This window comes from Silurus meridionalis, chromosome 18, assembly GCF_014805685.1.
Source record: "Silurus meridionalis isolate SWU-2019-XX chromosome 18, ASM1480568v1, whole genome shotgun sequence".
NCBI classification, from domain to species: Eukaryota; Metazoa; Chordata; class Actinopteri; order Siluriformes; family Siluridae; genus Silurus; species Silurus meridionalis.
In genome coordinates this window covers 20590660-20613767 of record NC_060901.1, presented here as the reverse complement: position 1 = coordinate 20613767, position 23108 = coordinate 20590660, and the positions used below count along the sequence as shown (strand labels likewise).

The window sequence follows — 23108 nt, the reverse complement described above, 5'->3', positions numbered from 1 at the left end:
AATAAAAACCAAACAAACAAACAAACAAAACAGATCAGATCCAATAAACATGGTTTTTGCACTAAATTAACGAATGAAATAACAAATATTAAAGTAATTAAAAAGTACAAACTGAATTATTTCACGTATATTAAAGCAGTATCATGTATTTCTAAGAGAACACACACGTTTGTTCACTGAAACATTGAGAACTTCTTCACTATAGTCTGCTGTGCTTCATCTTTTAGTCAGTTAATAGTTTGATGATGAAGCATTTATTTGCATTGTATTTGTATATTGCACTTTGAACAACTTCACAACAATATAATGACACTATTTACCAAAAGTCTGGAGGAAACAAAGCTTAAAACATGTTTAACTGCAATCCTGATGCAATACCACCAACACCTAAAACATGTGTTTTGCAGGAAGTGTAATTACATAATCATGCCACAGGGCATGCCAGGTGACCTTGTGCTGGCAGTGTGCACGCAGAGTGACGTCATCAGCGATGTTCTCACGTGATATAAACTATTACAGCGCCAAGAACAATCAGTATTTTCTCTAATTATGATGAGGTATTTCAGGAATCCAATTACAGTCATAATAATAACTTCAGATGCAAATGAGGCTTAAGTATATAATTTATTACAATATTTACAAAATAACCACTAGAATGCAAAAACATTCACTTTATTTAGTTTTCTGTTTATTTTAATCCTTAAAAGCACCAAAAGCACCAAAAGCACCAAAAGCACCCTCTCCACGCAGTGCATTAATGGTTCATATCTGCTGTTCTATTGAGCAATAAAACCATTAAAGAATTAAATTCATTTGGGGCTCTATAGCGACCCCTGGAGATAAAAACTACACACATGAAAATCAGAAAATTTTTTGGGGCTATCTATCATGATTGAATCAAGTTTCGTTTCATAGCGCTGACAAATTTGGATGACGTCATGGGAAAATTTGTTTGCTTGGCATTTATTTATGACTATTAAATCAGGTTTTTTTAATGGCATTTTTATGCAATAAATATGCTTTTTTTTATTTGAAATGTTTCCAGTTTCGTGAAGTGTGTGTGTGTGTGTGTGTGTGTGTGTGTGTGTGTGTGTGTGTAGAACTTTAAAGCAGATTACAAATATCAAGTTTCACAGTGAAAATGTGGTGTAATGTATTTTTTTAAAAAAATGATAACACCTCAGATTAAATATATGACGTGCGCGTGCACGTGTGTCTCTGAAAATATTTACTCTGTATCACTGTACGTGTGTGTGTGTGTGTGTGTGTGTGTGTTCTCTGAATGGGGAACACGCCGTACCGCGTTGCCCTTTCACCGTAAGAACGGAGTAAATGCGCCATGCGTAACGGAGCCGCGTTCCCGAGCGGCGCCCTGTGCGCGCTTCCGGCCGTAGGCGTGGAGTAAAGTTTCCCCGGCCCGTGAGGAGTTCAGTGAGCAGTGAACATGGCGACGGTTTTGGGTGATCCATGTGCCACCCCGGAGCTCTCGGTGCGCCAGAGAGTGCCGCCTCTGCTCACGGATGTGTACCAGTTCACCATGGCGTACGCGTACTGGCGCGCGGGCAGGCACAACCAGCACGCCGCGTTCGAGCTCTTTTTCCGGGACAACCCGTTCGGCGGCGGCTTCTCTCTGTTTGCGGGACTCGGGGACTGCCTTCGGTTCCTGCGGGACTTTCGCTTCACGGATGAAGGTTAGTGTCCAGTGTGCGCGGTTTTATCGCTGATTGGACTTTGTGCTGGAAGAGCTTTCAGGGTCGGGGTGTTTACACGAAAATGAAAAATTGCGCAATATGCGCAAAAAGTCCTCTTTCTTAAGTTTACATTGTAATGTCACCCTCCCCTTCTACACACACACACACACACACACACACACACACACACACACACTACCCGAGCCACTTCCAAACCCTAAATTCTCCACCTTTTATCTATATTCTGATCCTAATTCATAAAAACGTGACCTTCATTTTTCTTCATGAAACAAAGGTCAAATAGATTCAACACAAGAACACACATTCCAGTGAGTTTACACATAACAAACCGTGCAGATGTTAGTCTTAAACTTTCAGTGTTGTTACAAAGATATAAGTTAGTTTCAAATTTATTACCAACATACTTCATTCTTCTATTCTTATTCTTATTATTATTCTTATTATTTTAATTATTATTATTAAGTAATGATACAATATCGAGTTTATTCCAACACACAGTCATTATGTAAAGATTCTGTAGCAGATGTTGACCCTTTGTTTATGTTATACAGATGTGGAATACTTGCGCACCGTGTTACCCTCTGACACCCACCCGGATTTCTTTCTCTACCTGAAAGGGTTGGACTCCTCTGCTGTGTCTGTGAGGGCAGTAGCTGAAGGCACCGTCGTTTTTGCCCGGGTACATGACACACATTTTCTTTTACTGCTGATAGTATAATAATGAGGAAGTAATATTAACCTGTTATTATGTAGGTTCCTCTTTTGGAGGTGTCTGGTCCACTGGCTGTGGTGCAGTTGTTGGAAACCAGTCTTCTCTGTCTGGTCAATTATGCCAGGTATTATTAGTTATTATTATTTTACATTAAAAAAAAATTTTTTCATTGTCGTCTTCATCTGGATACTGAAACAAGCCCATAGTGAAGGGGACTCATTGTTGAGGGTTTAAGGAACCTTCTGACCAAATGTGCCCAAGTGCAGCCAAAGCACCATTATTAAAAAAAAAAAAGTACTTCTTATCCGGTTAATCGATGGATTTTACTCGTTTTCTAAAATAATTGATAACTGCAGTTCTACTCTAAATTGCTTGGAGGAATCTCAGCAACGTTTCTGGACCTTTGGTGAACGTTTTGGAAAAAAATGACAATTTTACATTACATACTGCTCAGTTCAGTGGTCCAATAGTACAATAACATGTTTTTAGTGCTTATATTATATCTAACTATCTTTGCGTCCTTGCAGTCTCGTGTGCACAAACGCTGCACGATTCCGTCTAGCTGCAGGTCCCAGACGGAGACTCATGGAGATGGGTCTGAGGAGAGCTCAGGGGCCTGATGGAGGCCTGACTGCTTCTCGCTACACATATATTGGAGGTATATTTTCACAGATACCTACTCTGATAGCTCAGTAGTTAAGACTTTGGGTTAATGGTTACTGAAGATCAGGGGGGGAGGGTCGTGTCAAGCCCTGGTATTGCCAAGCTGCCACTTCTGGGTCCTTTGACCCTTAGTGCTCCAGGGGCATTGGAGCATGTGGTACTGTATCAGCTGACCCTGAACTCTGACCCCAGATTCCTAACATATGCGAAGAAAGAATGTCAGTATGCTCTAATGTATATGTGTAAAGTATATTATTTAGTACTAAAGGCAGTAGATACTAAATATAATAAAAACTGAAGCTCTTTTGTGAAGTAATCTACACCATATGAAGAGAACATTTCTGGGTGTGAGGGTCAGGTGTCTACAGAATTGTGGCTCTATAATGCACCATTTAGTAAAATCCGTTATTTGATTGAGGATTTAAATGGATTCTCCATGTTTTTCTGTGTGTGTTCAGGTTTTGATTTAACGAGCAATGCTCTGGCTGGCCGTCTCTTTGGAATTCCAGTAGCAGGCACCATTGCACATTCTTACGTCACATCCTTCTCCTCGCTTGAGGAAGTGTGGCCACAGGTGCGTCTTAACACGGAAGAACATTAACATGGAAGAGTTTTGATTTTTATAGCATGTCTGCACATGCACTAGATTGTTGCACTGTACAATATACCACCACTTCCAAAAGTATTGGAACAGCATGGCCAAATCTTTTTTTTTTTTGCGCTGCTATACTCGTAAGATGACATCACATGATACATGATATGTGTTTTAAATGTTTTTCTCTTTAGTCTTATCTCCAGAAGGTGAACTGTTGCTCAGATTAGGACTAATGATTAACTTTATTCTGATGAGGTCCTTTGTTGTGATGGAGGTGTGTTTTGGAAAGTTGTTTTGCCGTGTGATGTCCATCCTGATTAGACTGAATTCTGAATTCATTCTGCTGCTTCATCACAAGTCCCATCATTAGTGAATCCTGATTGATGAGCTTTCACATTTCATTCTCCACACTTTGGCTTTTCCACTTCTTGGGTAGAACTTAATCTTGGTTTTGAGGATCTTTTCTGTATTCTTTTGTGGACTTTGGATTCTTTCTGCTGATGAGAGGCTTCTGGAGTTCTTCAGTTCTGGAGGTCGTTGGTGAACTTCTGATATTTCGTTATTAGTACACCAGTGTTTTTTTTTTGTATTGGTCATGATGTTCCAGTACTTTTGGAGGAGACTGAAAAAATAATTGATTGTAAATCTTTCGGAGACTTTATTTGGAAGATATCACCTGAATCACACTTTTTACTGGTAGAAAGAACTAATACTAAAATCACGAATTCACATCAAATATTATGTTTGTACATAAAAATATTTAACCACATTTATAGCAATCAATTGTTCCTCGAAGCTTCACCGCTCGCTCCATAACGCTCCAAACTTTTTATAGTGTTCCATTCCTTTTTACTTTTATTCTCACTGCAGTCTCTGGCGCCAGCTAAAGGGGGCGACCCTGTGGAGTTTGTCCCTTTGGTGAAGGACTGGTTAGGACGTGTATGTGAGTTACTAGGAGCTCAGCCACAGCAGGTGCATGAAGGAGAACTTGCTGCTTTCCTGTCTTATTCCATTGCTTATCCTTCCAACTTCCTCCCTGTCATTGACAGCTACAGCGTCAGCAGGTAACACAATTTCCTGTATCTCAGAATCAGATTTCTTTTGTGTTACGCACACGACAGACTCAACTTTTCTATAATTGCAGTAGCGGCTTGCCCTGTTTCTGTGCAGTTGCCCTGGCGCTCTGCGACCTGCAGTATCAGCCTCTGGGTGTAAGGTTGGACAGTGGAGATCTTTGTGGACAATCTCTGGAAGTGTGTAATGTTTTCAAACAGTGCAACAAACAGTAAGTTGTACAAATGTGCTTCTGCATTTTTACAAATATTATGGCTGTATATGGTACTCAGTAGTTCATCTCTCTCCCACTAGTTTCTCAGTTCCTGCTTTTGAGTCGCTCGTCATCGTCGGGTCGAACAGCGTTTCTGAAAAAAGTCTTTCAGAGCTCAACAAGAAAGTAAGCGCATTCCCTTCTAGCTGAAATAATCCATTATAGCTCAGATTTCTTCCTGTTTATGTTCATGTTTTCCTTCCGGATTCTCAGGATAATGAGATTGATGTGGTGGGAGTTGGAACTCACCTCGTTACGTGCACAAGTCAACCTTCACTCGGTTGTGTATATAAGGTAACCGCAATGAGGTTTCTGGAGCAACATACCAGCAAATACAAACCTAATTCAAAAACAGTTAGGTGTGAAATGTAAATAAACACAGTATGTGATGATTTGCAAATCTCGTATTTTATTCATAATAGAACATTGAAAACGTCTTGCGTATTTGAGCAAGACAATGCTAACTGCAGTAGTGGCAGAGTCTGGGTGCTGAACTGGCTTGTCTGCAGTCTAGACCTTTCACTATTTATAAATCATTTTGCGCAACATGAAACAAAAAATCCTGTATTACACACATATGGGACAACATTTTTCTCCCAAAAGTTCAGCAGCTGCTCTCCTCAGTTACCAGATGTATACAGACAGAAGGCGTGATGCTACACAGTGGAAAACATACCATTCAAATTATATATATTTCAGGGTCTCATATATTTTGTTACCTTCATTTAGAATCAGGTTTATTGGCCAAGTGTTAACACACAAGGAATTTGGTTCCGACTGTTGGTGATCATCTCAAAAGTACAGACATAAATGACTATACATTTAGCTTAGACTATAGAATATGGATTTAGGAGATTTGAAAAACATATTTTCAGATTTTTTTATAATCAGACAGTCACAAAGTTTTTGTATATCCAGATGTCGTCTGTGAAATCATATAGATGCGATTTGTAATTTATTAGTTGGTAGAGGTTGGAGGTCGCCCTAGAATGAAGCTGACCGAGGATCCGGAGAAAAGCACACTGCCAGGCAGAAAGTCCATCTACAGACTGCTGGACCCTGATGGTACCCTTCCCAGCCTGCTAAGGGATTGGATTATATTTCTTTAATTCTCTTAAATTGTCTGTTTTATCTTCACATTTTGATTTCACCCACACAGGTCATCCTCAAATGGATCTGCTATGCCTATCAGACGAGCCTGCCCCAAAGGCAGGAGAACCTTTGAATTGTCATCCTTTAGGGCAGATCTTATCTGCTGTCCAGTCGATCACACCTGCCCGTGTGATAAACCTGGGATTAGATGTCTTTAGACATGGAGAGGTACTCTCCACCCAGTCCACCCAGTCACGCTTATTTATTTTTACTTATTTTTACACACACACACACACACACACACACACACACACACACACACACACACACACACACACACACACACACGAAATATATAAATCCTGACTATCATTGCGCCACAACTGTCATGTCTTTATTCTCCACTAGAGGGCAGTGCTCACACTTTAAGAATCACTGGTCCATTCATACTACCGAGCAGATACGGGATTAAGGGTTTTGCTCAGCTCCTTTGTGTGACAGTTTGGTGGAGCTGTGATTTGACTTCACAACCATCTGATCCAAAGCCCAATACCTTAACCACTAAACTACACCCTCCCAGTATAAGTGACTAGTTAAGAGCAAAATTGAATGTACTAAATGTCTTATTAGATAAATAAATATTTGAACACTTTCTAAAACATCACAACATCACAACGTGTCTGAACCACAAAATAAATCTACCTGAATGTTTCTTCTCTGCTTCATTTCCAGATTATGCTTCCCCTGAGCACTACGTCTGAGATTCGAGTCCATGCACAGCGCTCCATTCAGTCCTTGCACGTCCATCACAAAAAACTGGAGCAGCCGGAGTCCTATAACGTGAGTCTTTAATATATACTATGAAAACAAAAGTATTTGGACACTGACCTTTTTAGCCATATGTGGTTCTTTCTCAAAAACTGCTAACACAAAGCTGGAGGCACACAAATGTATAAGACATCTTAGGAGACCCAAACTTGTTCCAGGTTTCCAGGTCCTGTTGGAAGTAGAAGATCTCCTGCTATAGCGCTCAAACCCCTTTGAGATGAATGCATCCTCACCTACATCTACATCTTTGTAGTTTAATGAAATCTTACACACTTTCACTACATCTAGTGTAACATCTTCCCTATTTGTCCTTCACAGGTGGCCATGTCAGAGAAAATTAATTCTCTTGTACGTGACATGAGAAGAGGAAACAGCTAACATGACGATCTCCTGTTCCCTACCTGAGCCTCAAAGCTTCATCATGAGCAGGGACTGTTATTATTGCACATCTTTGCACAGGGGCAACCATCTGTCTGTGCATAAGTATGTTTTATGGATGTTGAATATCCTTATTTTTCTTTTAACGACACGATCGCGCTAACAAGAAGAATATCTGACCTCGTTTTTTTTGTTTTTTCTTACATTAGACTAAATTAGACTAGAATTTCGAACTACTTGTTTTTCTTTAGCTGCTTTTGTTAGGGGTTTTTTTTTGGTCTTGTCCGTGGTATCAAAAGGTTTTGAGACTCCCGCACCACAGATCCGGTGGCTTTTGCCGAATGTCCTCCTTCAGACACCTGATTTATGAAGGTCGGTGCTTTTTGTGACTGTGCGTGCGTCCTTGTGCTGCCATCTATTGGCGTGTTACAAAACTAGATTCAAAACTTTTTGAAACCACCTCCTATATGTGATATAGTACAAACTCCAGATGCTCCTCCTGAAACACACCACACATTTTTATCCAGGCTTTGGACCAGAACTGAACCCAGACTTGAGTGCAGTAGCTATGCTAGACCACCAGAGAGCAGTATACCATAGTCATTCTTATAGCTGATATGATCAACCCAAACATATTTTATATAATATCTCATGTCTGGAGGTCACATATCATGTATTTTGGTAAGTTTTCAGTGTCCTGTATGCAGTCTGGATTTGGTTTGTATGATCAGATTCCATCAATAATAAAATAATAAAACATTTTCACAATGTAGGGTTTAATCACCATGTTTGTGCACAAGATTGTAAACAAAACAATCATCCAAATGTGAATGTATTGTGAATACTTGAATTGTCGTCAAGATTGTTTAGCGTTAATGGAAACTCGTATAATCCATACATCAGGGTGTGAGTTCTTTTCCTTGAATATAACAACAATAAACAAATAGATTTTCTTTTAGGTTTCTCAGTGGAGATTTCACTCACGTGGTCTAAAAACAGGTCTTTTTGAGTGTATTTCTGTTTGAACCCATTCTGGTGTTTGGGGTTTCTTATTGTATTAATCCACAGACTCCTGATTATAGTGGAACACTTGATGCTTCAAAAGACAACAGTGGTGGTCCATTTCCTGTTCTGATCTGATCTGCATGCCTACACACTGTACTACTATCTACATATGCCTTTATTTTCATCGACACTGTGATATTATTATTTGATGTATTTATACAAGTGAGCAGTTGAGGGTTAAGGCTCAAAAACTCAGGAGTCTAAGAAGTTCTGGAATTCAAACTCATGACATTTAAACATCCAATATCTTAAAGGAAACTGGTTTTATATTTCATTATATGACTCAGGGTGATGAAACCAGGAATCCAGTTTGGTGTATGACTGTTCTATGCACTGTGATGTTTGTGCTGTCTGCCTTTTTGTTGCAAAACCAAACTTAGACTTAACATCGAACTTAACATTGACAATTAACAGTATTAATGGTGTAAAATGTCTGTAACCAAACACTACTTTTTCCAGATCACAATGTTCACACCGCATGTTCAAAACATCTAAAATATTTCTGTTTTTTTGTTGCTCTAAATCCATTTCGACAAAGCAATGAGATCAAAATCTGTTAATTTTTTTTTTGTGTGTGTTTTAAAACATAAGTCTGATTTTTTTCACAAGCACATTTGGTAGGTTTTATCGTTTAAACACAGTTCTGTATTATTCCAAATATTTCAGTGCATATTGAATAACCGATGGTATCTGTGAAGATCAGAAATGTCTTTACTGTCTGGGATTTTAGATGTTTACTCAAAGTGTACGTTTGATTGGAAAGTGTAATGCGATGTGTGCTTTTTTTTCTGTGACTAAATATTGATTAAATCAAAAACAATTATTCTGCAAAGTCTTTATATTATTGCTTTAAAAAATTACAAATCAGAATACTTTAGAGTACAGAGGCTTCCAACAAATTGTAGTTTTTAATATTTTGATTCACTATCACGTGATTTAACACGTTTTGAATGATTTTTTTTTTTTTTGAGTTGTAGCCTTGCTAATGACTGGATAAATAAATAAATATTATATTGATAGTCGTTTTTACGTATTATTTTTCTATAAAACTCGGGCTTTTATTGTAAAGAATGACACGTTTCCGCACGGACTGCGTTGTTGGTGTCACTATGGTAATTCTCGGATTGTCCGGAAGAGGGCAGCATCGCATCTCTTTAATGTTGAGCCAGTGGTCATTTGTTTTATAACTATAAAACATTTCACTGTTAGATAAAAAGATTTGGCACTGGGGTTCATGAAAAGTTCTAGTGATCAATTACTACTGTTGATATAAATAATAATAATGTTAAATTAAAAGAATTGAACATGACTGACAGCTGATCATGTGATTGTCTATAATTATATATAAATAATTAAATCAGTGTAATCAGAAGAAACAGGACTCATGGGAAGTTTATTAGCAAAAAAAGTCTGCAAATCCTTTATAATGTAAACAAGGCAATGTTCCAGCATGATAAAGCAATGTCAGAACCAGAGCAGATACAAGCACAGGCCAACTTTAATAATAACACACACACACGCACGCACGCACGCACGCACACACACACACACACACACACACACACACACACACACACATTATAATGTGCAGCAGAATAAAATAAAATTGCAGTATAGAATATTGTAAATAATAATAATAATAATCTACCAGATTTACACACATCAGCAGCATTTAGTTTTATTTCCTAATAAAATGCAGCTGTGTGCAATTGTCCTGTGGGCAGATGTTTTGTGGAATATATACACGAAAAAAAAACAGATGCAGAAAGGAATTAGATTTAAACCAATCGGATTATTTGCTATAAAACGAGATCTTGTCAGTCAGAGAGTTTATTTAATATAAACCTAAATACCACCCGTGTCATTAACTTCACTGTCTCCTCTTCCTCCTCTTCCTTCCCATCCTCTTCTCCTCCTCTTCTCCTCCTCGTCTTCTACTGAGAATCAAGAATCGGTCAGAAACAATTTCATTCCACTAAACCGAATTTTTATCATTAGGTGTAATAATAACTGTGTGAACGCGACATACAGCTGCGACTGGGGAACATCAGGAAACGAAAAGCAAATTGAAACTCATCATGAAAAACTGTCAGATAGATAGATAGATAGATAGATAGATAGATAGATAGATAGATAGATAGATAGATAGATAGATAGATAGATAGATAGATAGATAGATAGATAGATAGATAGATAGATAGATAGATAGATAGACAAACAGACAGACATATAGATAGATAGATAGATAGATAGATAGATAGATAGATAGATAGATAGATAGATAGATAGATAGATAGATAGATAGATAGACAAACAGACAGACATATAGATAGATAGATAGATAGATAGATAGATAGATAGATAGATAGATAGATAGATAGATAGATAGATAGATAGATAGATAGATACGTTATAAACGTTTCTATGGAAAACTGATGAATTAAGTCAAACTTGTAAAAAAGGCAGAAATGAACTCAGTGGTGATAAAATTACATTCAGCAGATTATGTGGAATCCAGTACATTTTATTCCAGTATTATCAGTCTGGTTTCTCATAAACGCCTTCATTTACACTGAATGAGTCTGTCTGAAATCAAGAAAAAACATCACCACATTTTAAAGACTGTTGAGCAGAAAGAGATGCAAAAAGAGTGCAGGAAAAGAAAACCTGTATTTAAGAGTTTATTTTTATATCCATTATTAGTTTTAGATTTTCTGTACATTACATTTTTTTGGACCAAAATAAAAACATGCCGATTTCCGTTCTAATTAATGTTTTAATGTTAATAAAAACTAAATGCAAATCTATCTATCTATCTATCTATCTATCTATCTATCTATCTATCTATCTATCTATCTATCTATCTATCTATCTATCTATCTATATATATGGGGACAGATAATGTAAGGAAGTGTTGCTTTTAATGTTTTTACACGAGATGCATTTTCCCTGGTTTAGGTTTTTACTTCTTTAAAAAAAAAATGTAATTATACTGTACTGTATTTCAATAAACAGGATTTAAACAGGTTTTATCCAATCATTAAATGAGCATCGACATGTTTTATATCAAGACACTAATTTCATTCTAATTCATTTCTTACCGCAAAAAACAGCAAAAATTTATAAATCGGATTTTTTATCTGCACCTTCTCTAGCATGACGAATAAATACAAATCAAAAGGACAGACCACCAAACACCACTTAATGCAAATAAAACCCACTGAATCGCTTTAATTCACGCACTGGTGGAATTTAAACATCTCCACTAAAATGTTGTGGTGTTTTAGTTTACTATCTTTATTTAATTTGTCTATGTTGCTTACTTCCATTACGATAATTAATAAGGCCCATGCGCCCTAAAAGCTAATCCTCCAAAGCTCCAGAGACTCTGGTTTGCTTCAACAGTGATTGCCTTCAGTAAACAAGTGCACAATCAATCATGGTGCAGTCACAGAAGAGCGCACAGCCTAATCAGGACAGCAAGAACTGGACTTTTCTTTTCTTTTTTCCTTTTCTGTTTTTGCGCATGGGCAAAGCTCACTGGGGTGCACTTGCATGGAGAGCTGAAGATTTACGCATTAGCGGGATCACTGCCAGGATACACTGGGAGCAGGAACAGTAATGGTTTGTTATCATGACCTTTTCGCGTTTCCATTAGTCCTGCTCTTATTTAGCAGTGAGAGCGTTCACTGGATTTGATTTAGTCATGTGTATATCGACCCAAAAGAGAAATGTGCCAGTCTGGGTTCCTTTACACAAATGGCACGACTTCAACATCTGCCGCCGCTTTTGTGTAAATACAGATGTTTTAATGGGCAGCATTGAGGCTTCCATTAAAGGAAGCTCTTTTGTTGTTTAACGAGCAGGTCGACTGAGGCGAGTGTGATCTAGTCAGGTTTATCTCCTGTAAGGTTCCTCTGTGTTCTTGAAGAACTGGAGTTTAAAACATTACGCATCACAAATGATCTTTTCAGGAATTCACAGATTTCCAGATCGAGCAAATTTTCTGTAATTCTGCAACACACATGGAAAAGACTGCACTCTCAAATGCACACACTTCCCTCTGAAATGTAAAAATCCATATTTATATTTATATATCAGGCCGTATTTAATTCATCTGAAATTTCTAAAATTGTACAAATATTCAGCTTTTTGCACAAACTATGCTATAAAACCAGTATTGATTTTTTCTTTAGGTCCATTCCCGAGCCTGAAGACACCAAGACTGCAATATTTTCAATATGTATGATGAGCTTTTTCATTGCATGCCAGTTACTTTCCCACAGCTTTATGAAATATAAAATTATAACCTCGAAATCAGGGCTATTTCAATATTTAAATTCTATATTAGACCTGATGAATACTGAGACAGATGTTAGAAATAAAAAGAAATGATAAAATTCTTAAAATATTCTCGATTTATAGCCTACAATATTATTATTATTATTATTATTATTATTATTATTATTATTATTATTATTATACATAGATAGATAGATAGATAGATAGATAGATAGATAGATAGATAGATAGATAGATAGATAGCCTCGGATTAAACAATAATAACAAACATCCATTCGCTTTTATTCTTAGATTAATATGATTTTTTTTTTTGCTTAATTAGAATTAATTTCTTTACTTTTTTATATCGTATTAAATAAAAAAAACGAAGTTAATTGAACTTAAGAATTAGTTACAATTTTGTGAGATTTTTGTAATATATACACTTTAAATCTATACTGTTGATTTGATGATGATTTGTCTATAATTTGTATATCGGTATACCGCTTTTTCGTGATATATCATGATGTACGATTGCCTGGTGCAGAAATAGAAATGTTTATTGGCCACATATGTGTATAATTCTTCTACTTCTACTGAAACAAACAAACAAACAAACAAACAAACAAACAATTCCCACCCCCCTGAAACACAAAAAATAATCAAATGTAAAGGTGTTAATTGTGTTTGTGTTTAAGGACCAGTGTGATTATTATATTAAATAAATAAATAACAAATAAATACAATTAATCTCTATTAAAGATCCAGGAAAAGGAATACAAAGTTATTATAAAGCGACTCAGGAGCTGTAGATGTGCAACAAATATTAGGAAATGCGAATATTTGTTATATGAATATGTTCATTCATCTTTTGTTGTCTAAAGTATTTATTATATGTTTGTTTGTTTGTTTGTTTAAAGCTAATAAGGTTTCAGTAGAACCTCCAGTGTAATCAGGCCGTTTTTTTTCCCAGGGCCCGTGGAGCTCTAAACTCTGCATGCCTGAATGAACGTGCGTGTTTCGGCCCTTCTTCTACATCCTTTTCCACGGATTGTTTTGACTGTAAGGTCCAGGGTAAACATTACATTTCATCTCTAAATTTAAACCGGAAAAGTGTCACTCTGAAGCGTCGTGGTAAGAGCTAGTCAGGGTCATAGACCTTTCCGGGATCATAAATCAGCCATAATGGACGCCTCAGAAGGAAGATAGGACCCGAGTGACGCATTTGGAGAAACATCTCAAGAACAAGTGGTTCAATTATTTATTTGGTTATTTATTTTTTTATTGGACATTCGCGTAGCTGACCGAACATTTTTAATATCATCGAAATGCACAGATTTCGAGCATTAATAATTCTCAAAACCTTCTTACAGAGAGCTTTTTTTTGGATTTTCTAAAGATGCATTTGAAACTACATGGATAATAATAATAATAATAATAATAATAATAATTATTATTATTATTATTATTATTAATAAATAATATTAATAATAATAATAATAATAATAATAATAATAATAATAATAATAATAATAATAATTGCGTAGATCTACATCTAGCACAGCAGTAGAAGAGAATAATAATGACTTGCCCTCGGCTTGTATCCTGCATATGGATGAAGTATCGCTTCTGAAGTTAATTGTGTTTTCGTTTTCGAGGAGAATAGATTTCCTTTGTTTATTATAAGCATAAAGACGGATTTGCGTCACCATGCAACTTGCAGGTTGAGATAAAGTTGCACAAATATTGAAAAAAGGAAGTGCTAACAGTCATTATAAAGTCCCCCCTCCTCACTCCGGAGGAAATAGGGACCTCCGCTGTACCCTAAAATACCGACATCTTCTATTTCGGGATAAATCTTGCAGGAATATCCGCTCATTTAGGCTGGAATCAGAGCCCTTAAAAACAGGATGGCCTGCATCGAGAAACTCCTGTTTCCTAATCTCACTGGGCCAACAAGGAACCTGAGGCTATTTATTTTATACTTTTCCCAATAATAAAGGATGTCATTTATTTTATAGTAATAATTACACCAGTAATAATTTTGCATGATTGTATTGAGTTGTAAATTATGTCAAGTTCATTAATGATCACATGTCCAGTAACAATAAATAAATATACAAACAAACAAATAAAGAGGTGTACACCATTTCAAAAATGTTGTTATGAAATTGATATTTATGTCATAATGTATCAAATCTCTGAATAAGATCTAATAAAGTGCAGTAGATCAGATTAGACTCGCACTTCTCCTTCTCTATATAATTCGATAGTAATGATGAAATCCGATGGTAATTCCGAGCGCTACATTTACTATCTTTAGTGGTTGTAGTTCTTTCCCAAGGCTTTCTCTAAAGCATCGAGAGGAAGTAGGAAGGTCTTCTGAATCTCCATTGGACCAAATCGAGCCAATCAGCAACTCAGAAGAAACTTCTGCGTAGAACTTCTTGGACCACAGATTTGGATCTCATACTTGAGAACATTTCTGGAGATACACGTCATTAAAGAAAGCGCTCGTTTCTTTTACCTGTAGGCCACACGTGTGTATGGTGTATGTCGTGACATTTTTTTTTCTGCACACACACACACACACACACACACACGCGCGCGCAAACAGGCGAGAGAATAGAGGAGGATGTATACAGCCGGGCTGAATCCCCTTTACGCGTCCAATTTTAGCCTCTGGTCCGCCTATTGTTCGGGTGGCTTTGCCATGGACACGGTGAAAAAGCCTTCGTTTTGCATTGCCGACATCCTACATTTTGGAGACGGCGAGAGCGTGGCTGGATCTCCAGCGCTCGTCACCCACATGGGAGCCAGAGCTCAAGTTCATCCCGCGGCGTCTCCGCTGCGCCCGTCTCCGTTAGCGCCGGACGCGTCCGTGTTCGCCGGGAGAGTGAGCGCAGCGTCTGCCTCCTATCACAGGCACGGATTACACTTGACCTCTGTGGCCAGGACCACGTTCTTCTCTCAATCAGTACCTCCACTTTCTAGCAAAGATCTCAAGTTCGGCATTGATCGGATACTGTCGACAGAATTCGAAGCGAAATCAAAAGAGTCTTCATCACTCAGAGGTAAACACCAAGTCTCTCTCTCTCTCTCTCACACACACACACACACACACACACACACACACACTGACAATTTTAATATCAAGATTAACACCATTAAATGCCCATCGGTATTGATTTAATTACAGGATTAGTGATCACATGACCTGTGCTTGCTCAATTATCATTTTTAATAAGTTATTGCAGATCTTGACTATTTGCTGTAGAACTATTATTTGTAGAACAGTTCCCTTCAAAATCCCAATCGATTTTCTTTTAAATATGACATCATTGCATATAAAAATAACTACACGTATCATTGTGTTTTCTGCGCACAGATCACACGTCTGTTGTTAGTCCGAACCGCCAGTCAGTGTCCATGCAGCCGAGCGCAGGGCAGTACTTCACCGCCATAGAGCCGGGGATGAGCGACGCATCCTCCATTATAAGTTCATCCAGACATTCAGGGCATCAGTATCAGGACACTTTCCCAGGTAGTGTGCCACTCCCCTGCCAACTCTCAGCTCTTTTTATTTTTGTTGCAATCTTTAAAAAAAAGCAAGAAATATTATTCAGGAACTATGTAGCTGTGGCATCGACCAAGTATCATATACATAAATAATAATAATAATAAAATCTAAAAGTCTTCAAATAATATCTCTCAGGATTGTTATATTCTGTAGCCTATAAATACTCGAGTGCTTGAAATACTGGTGCATGCAACTATATATATATATATATATATATATATATATATATATATATATATATATATATATATATACTGTTTGATTCCATCCAGGGCCCTATGCAGTCCTTACCAAAGACACAATGCCACAGACATACAAAAGGAAAAGGTCCTGGTCCAGAGCCGTGTTCTCCAACCTCCAGAGGAAAGGTCTAGAGAAACGATTTGAAATTCAGAAGTACGTCACGAAACCCGACCGAAAACAGCTTGCTGCGATGCTGGGCCTTACGGATGCTCAGGTAGGCTAAAACAAAGTGTGTGTGTGTGTGTGTGTGTGTGTGTGTGCATGACTGACAGGAGACACAGGAAGCACGCGACGCACAGATAAAATAAAAATACTGAAAAGCGTGTGCTTCTCCGTGTTGCGAAACGTATCTTCATGGGGAAATGAAAGTCAATAATAACGACTTTTGTAAATGATGAAAAGTCAGAGCAGATTACTGCGTCCTTGCAAAAAAAAAAAAAAAGTCTTATAAATAAATCAAAAGCACACACACACACACACACACACACACACACACACACACACACACACACACACACAAATAAGTGATTGTGAAATTAGAACTATGTACATAGTGAGAAATCGTGTGCTTGTGTGTTTTATTCTGAATCAATTAATTCACAATCTCTTCATCTTCAGGTCAAAGTGTGGTTTCAGAACCGCCGAATGAAATGGAGACATTCCAAAGAGGCCCAGGCCCAGAAGGACAAAGAGAAGGAAGAGTCGGATAAAGCCGAGGTCGAGTCCGAGCACAAAACACGCGACGAGTCCGAGTGCGACTCCGAGCAAAGCGAGTCCGACTTCGACGATGACGCAGAACAGAAAAGAGATGTGAACATGTCAGAATCGAGCAAACAAAGCGTTATAATCGCCGGGCCTCTTCCTGTAGGCCCAGACATCACACCCTCATCAAACTCCGTGAAAGAGACTACAGGATCCACACAGAAACCGTTCTGAACTTTGTTGGAAAAAATAAATCATGAAGACCACTAAAAGCTGAGTTTGAACCCCCGAAGAAGGAGAGGACACACTCCAGGAGGGGAGACAGGCCGGGTTAGGTCATGCCTGGGACCTCACTCCGACGTGAAAAGTAAATATATCCGGTGATGTCACTGACTTGCTCCTGTGTAAGGGGGGAATATTGTGAATATCTTGTGAATCTGATCTTGAGCTATTATTGTAAATTGTAAATATTCATCTGAACCACTTCTTGTTCACCTTATGACCTCTGGGAATTTACTCAATGTAAATGTTATCTTAAAGTTCATGACTGTATTATATTTTGTTTGTAGGTATTTGCACTGAAGATGTAAATAAAAGTTTAGCAATTTTTTCTTACTTGACATCTGTTTGGGGAACAGTTGATTAGCATATTATACAAAGAGTATTAATGCCAATATTTATTAGAATAAGATTGAATTTTTATGATTAATTAATTATCATTATTGCTAAACACATTTTTTTTAAAAACATAATGTCAGAGAAAAGAAAACAGGATATTCAATACTTCATTCAAATGAAATGTTATTGAAGTTGTAAGAAGAAAGCAAACAGAAAATATTAAAGGAAGGACCGCAAGTCCTTAGAGATGTTTTGAAGAACAGCAGCTGATCCGCTTATAGAAGTGCTTTACGGTGTATAGAGAATTTATTTAAATACAGTTTTAAAGACAAAAAGGTGCTGACAGCAAATCTGATAGATTTTTTATTGCATAAAAATACCATTTATGTTCTGATGTACTGAAACCGTCTTTGCTTCACAGATTTAATATACATGTGATCTTATATATATATATATATATATATATATATATATATATATATATATATATATATATATATATATATATATTAGGTCATAATAAGATGAAAAGCGGGTATTGTATTTTTTTTTTTTTTATCATATTTTTTGGCCCCCAAAGACACTCTAAAAAATGTTAGTTGGGAAAATTTGGCATCTAACAATAAACAGAGAGTGACGAGCTGAGATTTATAGTTTGTGTACATTTACTGGCTCCAGATATCAGCAACAGAAATGAATCCCGGCTCAGATGTGCAAATAAAAACGGAGTCCATAAATGGACTCCAGTTGACTCTGTGACAATCACCAAAGGCAGGTCGTAACGCTGGAGTTGTGTATATAATTCTGTCCGTGGCTGTTTCATGTCCGTTTCCATTAAGACAGCTTGTTTGTGAATTATGACACTGGTACACAGTCAAATTATACGCAAAAACAACAAAGGAATGGGACACACACACACACACACACACACACACACACACACACACACACACACACACACACACACACATGTTTTTTTTTTTTGGATTGGGATTGTAAAGATAAACAGTATAACTATATCATGAATCTCCCTGACCTTGTATAACCTATTTATTTTGCAGTGAAGCAGATTAGTGTCTGTAACAATATGTTTATTTTTACAGGCAGCTCTACATTTATAACACGAGTCCCAATAATGAAATCCAGACTTTTTAACTGGATGACATTCTTTCTGCTTGTGTGTCTGTCTATCTGTGTTTCATATTGGATTTACAGAGACATGACACTGAGTTTCTATAAATTCTAAATTCTAAAAAACAGAGCATTTCAGCTCTCTATCAGGGTTATATACGAACAGGTAGTGCATTTGTTTACGACCAATATAAATGAGTGTGAAGCCACACATGAGAACACACTCTACCAGCTGAGCCACAGACATACATATTCTAACAGCTGCTCTGGTAAATGAGTCCACACAAGTGAATACCAAAAAAAAAACATTCTCACATTTTGACTCATTAAAGTATAATAACAGAGCGGTTTCTTAGAGTTTATTAGAGAATGTGACAAGTGTGATGAATAAGGGCTTGGCTGTGTAATTCCTTCTCAAGTGGGTGACTCTAATCTAATCTAAGAGTCTGTATCAGTTTTATCCTCCATTTAATGCTCTAATGATAGTCAGAACATCTCAGCTGTAGCGTATGAACGCTGGAAAGATTGTGCTAATCGCTTCCCCGAATCAAATCAGATCAAATCTATGCACGTATTTAATCCTAAACGATAGCGAGTGAACCTTCTAAAACTAAAATCTGCGTTATATGACTTAGGATACAGTAGACACCATGTTTCCACTGAAGACAGAATCAAATCGGCTGAGCATGTGTGTAAAACAGAGTAACAGCGTCTTGCACATTTGGGCCACGCATGAGTGTTTTTCCATTCACCTCACTAAATTGCTATGAGCATCTTAGGAATAGCACAAAGGATAAAGAGTGATGGAGAACATCTCTATAAAGGAGAGCTCTGTTGGGGAAACGGTTTCGTTCATGAATGACTTCACCAAAGATCACCAGAAGCACACTCTACCATAGGGTCTACTTTTTTCCCTCTTCTCCGGAAAGAAGGATGACCTCTTGAGATCACCAGTTTTTCCGCTTAAGGCCACATATTGAATTCCACTTCAGCGTTTACATTTCTCCCCCCAACTCCCCCCCATCTGCCCCCCTTTCCATTCACTGACACTTTATTCATTATTTCTTGCATGAAAAAAATCACAGTGTTTTCTTCTCCACAAGTATGCAATAGAGCATCATTCTCGGATTTATCAGTCAATACGGTGTATAATTTCCTGCCTTTCTAACACATTTACGTTACCGATATAGTCAGCAGGTGAATCTTAAACAATCACTTCAACTGCAAAAAAATAACAACGCAACACAAACGCTTCAAATGATATCACGGGAGAAAACATCACTCTCCCCGAATAGGAGAAAAGCTATATGTTTATATTTAGTGCCATTTTCCCCCATTAAAGTAGCTGTTTGAGTGGCCCTGTAACCCAAGCAGGACAATGTAGGAGCTGAACAGCTTAACAGATTTCCTGTCTAAACTTAAACATTTTGAAAAAGCAGCTGTTTCAGATAAATTACTACACTGTGTTTTGCTTCAAAACACATAAGGTCATGGATTAGCTTGTCCTAGAGAGTTTCTGCTTGTCCTAGAGAGTTTCAAGGACTATAAAATGCCAGTATATTATATATACATATAATTATTGTTAGTATTTTTATTTTTATTTTTAGAACAGATTGACATTTAAATATGCACCTAAAAGGCTGCATGCATTTTCCATTTCCTTCTTTATACTACAAAGAGGTCAAGTCAATTTATTTCTGCAGAGTCACGGTTATAGTATGTGTTTAAAGACAAATCAGACTCGTGTGGAAAAATGCCATTTATTCTAATCATTTGCCAAAAAAAAAAAAAAAAAAAAAACCCTGACAGAAGATTAAAATTAGCATGAACGTGATATGGTACGTCCTTCATTTAATGTATGAAACCTTTGTTTTATTCACTGTAAATCTAAAATACAATACATTATTTGCCTGTATATCGAGACTTGAAAATGAAAGTAAACTCCGTTAAGCAGTTTGGATCAGGTTTTCGGATTTGACATTTATAAAGTATATATTCATTTCAATGCAAATCCATCCTGCTGTACATTTCATTACCATGTGATGTAGAAATTTGCTCAGTAATGCTTTTCAGCAAAAATATATCACTTAAAAATTCTCTGTAGTATTGACTGTAGCTGTAATGAAACTTAGCCTGCAACTAACTTGATCCACACATGTTCATGTTTGAAAACTGAGCCTCACGTACAGGAACCAGATTCTGGAAAAAAGGTCAGATTATTGAGTGCTTTTGTAGCATAGTTTCCAAGCAACTTTGCTTTCTGAAAAACCAAGGCCTTGCCAGTTAGTTGGGAGAGAGGCAAAGAAAAAAAAAGAGGCGAAGAGGCATCTATGGTTAAATTTAAGGATGTGTTTCTTTTGGACGAATGTCTGTGCAGCCATAAACCAAGGGAGACATTTTCATACTCTACATTTTTCATGGTTTCGCTCCTAGTTTCCTCCCTTCCTTTCTCACTCCACCTTGGATCCAGTTACCTTCTGCTGCACTGCCTGTTAGACCACAGACGATGGGGCATCAGCTTGTAGTGAAAACCCGTTTGTAAGACCCCCTCCTCCCCTGACCACATGCTGTGGCCTCCATCTTTGGATGGAGCCTGGTTGTCCTTGGACCACTCTCTGACTCAGTGAACCCAGTGAGACTTTACCACCTGGATGCTGACTACTGAAGAATCCTTTCATCGCCCACCATGTTTTAAAGTAATGCCTTGTGTGCACACTTAGCTATCATTACGGTTTGTTATAGATACTAATCTAAAGGCTCCCAAGGCCTTTCGCCCTCATTTTTATGTGGCAATAAACAGACCATATTTGACATTCTGGATCTTTCGGAAAACTAGGCAGTGATATTTCTGCCAGTTTTGTGGCATATCATCATTTGTGTTGAACTGCTTGTAGTTTGTTATTAATTTGAGCTTAGTGATCCTCTGTATGAGATTTATGATACGCCCTGTCTGGCTCCATAGCGAATGTATTTGCAGACGTTTACACCAATGATTACAACCACATTTGGGCATACCACTGCGAAGAAAAAACAAAAACGGAGAACGAAATTACGACCATCAAAAGGTGGAGCGAAATTACATTTAGTTTGCGTTCTATGTATAATTAACTCCATGATGACGTTCCGAATTTATTGTCCCGTTCATGTTAACTGCAGTGATCTCGCAATCCAGCCCGCAGAGGTCAAGCATCTCTGAATTATATCACCGTAGAAATTATTTGATTTTAATGAACGACGGTCAGATGACTTCTGACCCATCCACAGGGGTCAACTTCCCACAATCACAGAAACATCTACAAGTCTGCGTGTGTTTTTTTTTCAGTGAAAACTGTTCACAAAATAAAGAAAAGGAATAGTTCCACAAAACACAGACGAAACGTTTGTAACACTCAAACTAGGGAATATTCTGATTTAGGATCAGAATCAAATGTAGACACACGACCTATTGTTATAGAAGAAACTCCACTTCCTTGTGCAACATTTGAACTTTATTTCATATCCTCATTTTCACTTTAGCGTGACCTGCAGACAATTTTTCAATCGAGAAATTGCGTGCGAATATCGAAAATATAAAATGTTTAAAAGGTCTGATTAATGAAATGAGTGGGTAAATAATAAATCGCCGACGTCTGCTTGATGCTCAAACACACTTGACCACATAAGGAATTGGTTTAAATAAGAGAATAAATAATACATTTAAATAAGAGAATAAAAGCACACAGCGTATCTGATGATATTTGGAGATCCCCCCCTTGTTTAAAAGTCCCAGTAATGGTTTGTAAGTGTGAGGACCACCCTGAAGCTCCATCTCTACAGCTATCACATGATCAGGGTCTCATCTAGACTGACTGACTGATCATCGGACGGGTCATTTTTCTATTGCTGTTGTGTGTGTTGGAGTGCGTCCATGTGTGTGTGTGTGTAGAATTTCTGAACCTTCTTGAATTTGCTTAATAAGTAACAAACCAAACAGATCTTTAAAAAGTCTGATGGTCCATCCAGCAGAGCTCCTTCAACTTCATGTGTGTAAATGATCTGTATCAGCGAGCAGAAGCGGCCACAATGGTTGTCAGTTACCACAGAAACTGCCATCCACATGCAGAGGAAAAGAAGGTGAGTGATTTTTAGAAAGCAGTTTGGTTTCACATCTCCTCACAAATTCCTCATTTCAGAGAGTGAAA

General features: G+C 37.5%; 2 protein-coding genes across 5 annotated transcripts; both read left to right on the top strand.

Annotated features, from left to right (window-relative positions):
• Nucleotides 1-1242: 1242 nt before the first annotated feature.
• naprt (nicotinate phosphoribosyltransferase) lies at nucleotides 1243-9195 on the top strand. 2 transcript variants are annotated; one of them, XM_046873434.1, is made up of 13 exons: nucleotides 1243-1691; nucleotides 2264-2391; nucleotides 2466-2548; nucleotides 2952-3082; nucleotides 3546-3661; nucleotides 4553-4746; nucleotides 4830-4967; nucleotides 5051-5135; nucleotides 5223-5303; nucleotides 5972-6074; nucleotides 6169-6329; nucleotides 6834-6941; nucleotides 7248-9195. In XM_046873434.1, the coding sequence occupies exons 1-13, from the start codon at nucleotides 1445-1447 to the stop codon at nucleotides 7305-7307; spliced, it is 1635 nt and encodes a 544-aa protein (XP_046729390.1). In that variant the 5' UTR covers nucleotides 1243-1444; the 3' UTR covers nucleotides 7308-9195. The 2 variants fall into 2 exon arrangements, with proteins under 2 accessions (XP_046729390.1, XP_046729389.1); XM_046873433.1 differs by having other exon boundaries at nucleotides 1245-1691; nucleotides 4827-4967.
• Nucleotides 6417-17798, top strand: hlx1 (H2.0-like homeo box 1 (Drosophila)). Of its 3 annotated transcripts, XM_046873436.1 has the most exons (5): nucleotides 6417-6450; nucleotides 15256-15727; nucleotides 16042-16197; nucleotides 16506-16690; nucleotides 17095-17798. In XM_046873436.1, exons 2-5 carry the CDS (start codon nucleotides 15289-15291, stop codon nucleotides 17410-17412), a joined length of 1098 nt encoding a protein of 365 aa, XP_046729392.1. In that variant the 5' UTR covers nucleotides 6417-6450; nucleotides 15256-15288; the 3' UTR covers nucleotides 17413-17798. The 3 variants fall into 3 exon arrangements, with proteins under 3 accessions (XP_046729392.1, XP_046729393.1, XP_046729391.1); XM_046873435.1 differs by lacking the exon at nucleotides 6417-6450 and having other exon boundaries at nucleotides 14910-15727; XM_046873437.1 differs by lacking the exons at nucleotides 6417-6450; nucleotides 16042-16197 and having other exon boundaries at nucleotides 14907-15727.
• The last annotated feature ends 5310 nt before the right edge of the window (nucleotides 17799-23108 follow it).

Excerpts from the sequence above, each read along its gene's own strand:
- naprt (XM_046873433.1), top strand. The coding sequence starts at position 1,445 with ATGGCGACGGTTTTGGGTGATCCATGTGCCACCCCGGAGCTCTCGGTG. Across the intron at positions 3,662-4,552 it reads TTGAGGAAGTGTGGCCACAG|TCTCTGGCGCCAGCTAAAGG; the intron begins GTGCGTCTTAAC and ends TTCTCACTGCAG. Across the intron at positions 5,304-5,971 it reads CACTCGGTTGTGTATATAAG|TTGGTAGAGGTTGGAGGTCG; the intron begins GTAACCGCAATG and ends GTAATTTATTAG.
- hlx1 (XM_046873436.1), top strand. The coding sequence starts at position 15,289 with ATGTATACAGCCGGGCTGAATCCCCTTTACGCGTCCAATTTTAGCCTC. Across the intron at positions 15,728-16,041 it reads AGAGTCTTCATCACTCAGAG|ATCACACGTCTGTTGTTAGT; the intron begins GTAAACACCAAG and ends TTCTGCGCACAG. Across the intron at positions 16,198-16,505 it reads GTATCAGGACACTTTCCCAG|GGCCCTATGCAGTCCTTACC; the intron begins GTAGTGTGCCAC and ends GATTCCATCCAG.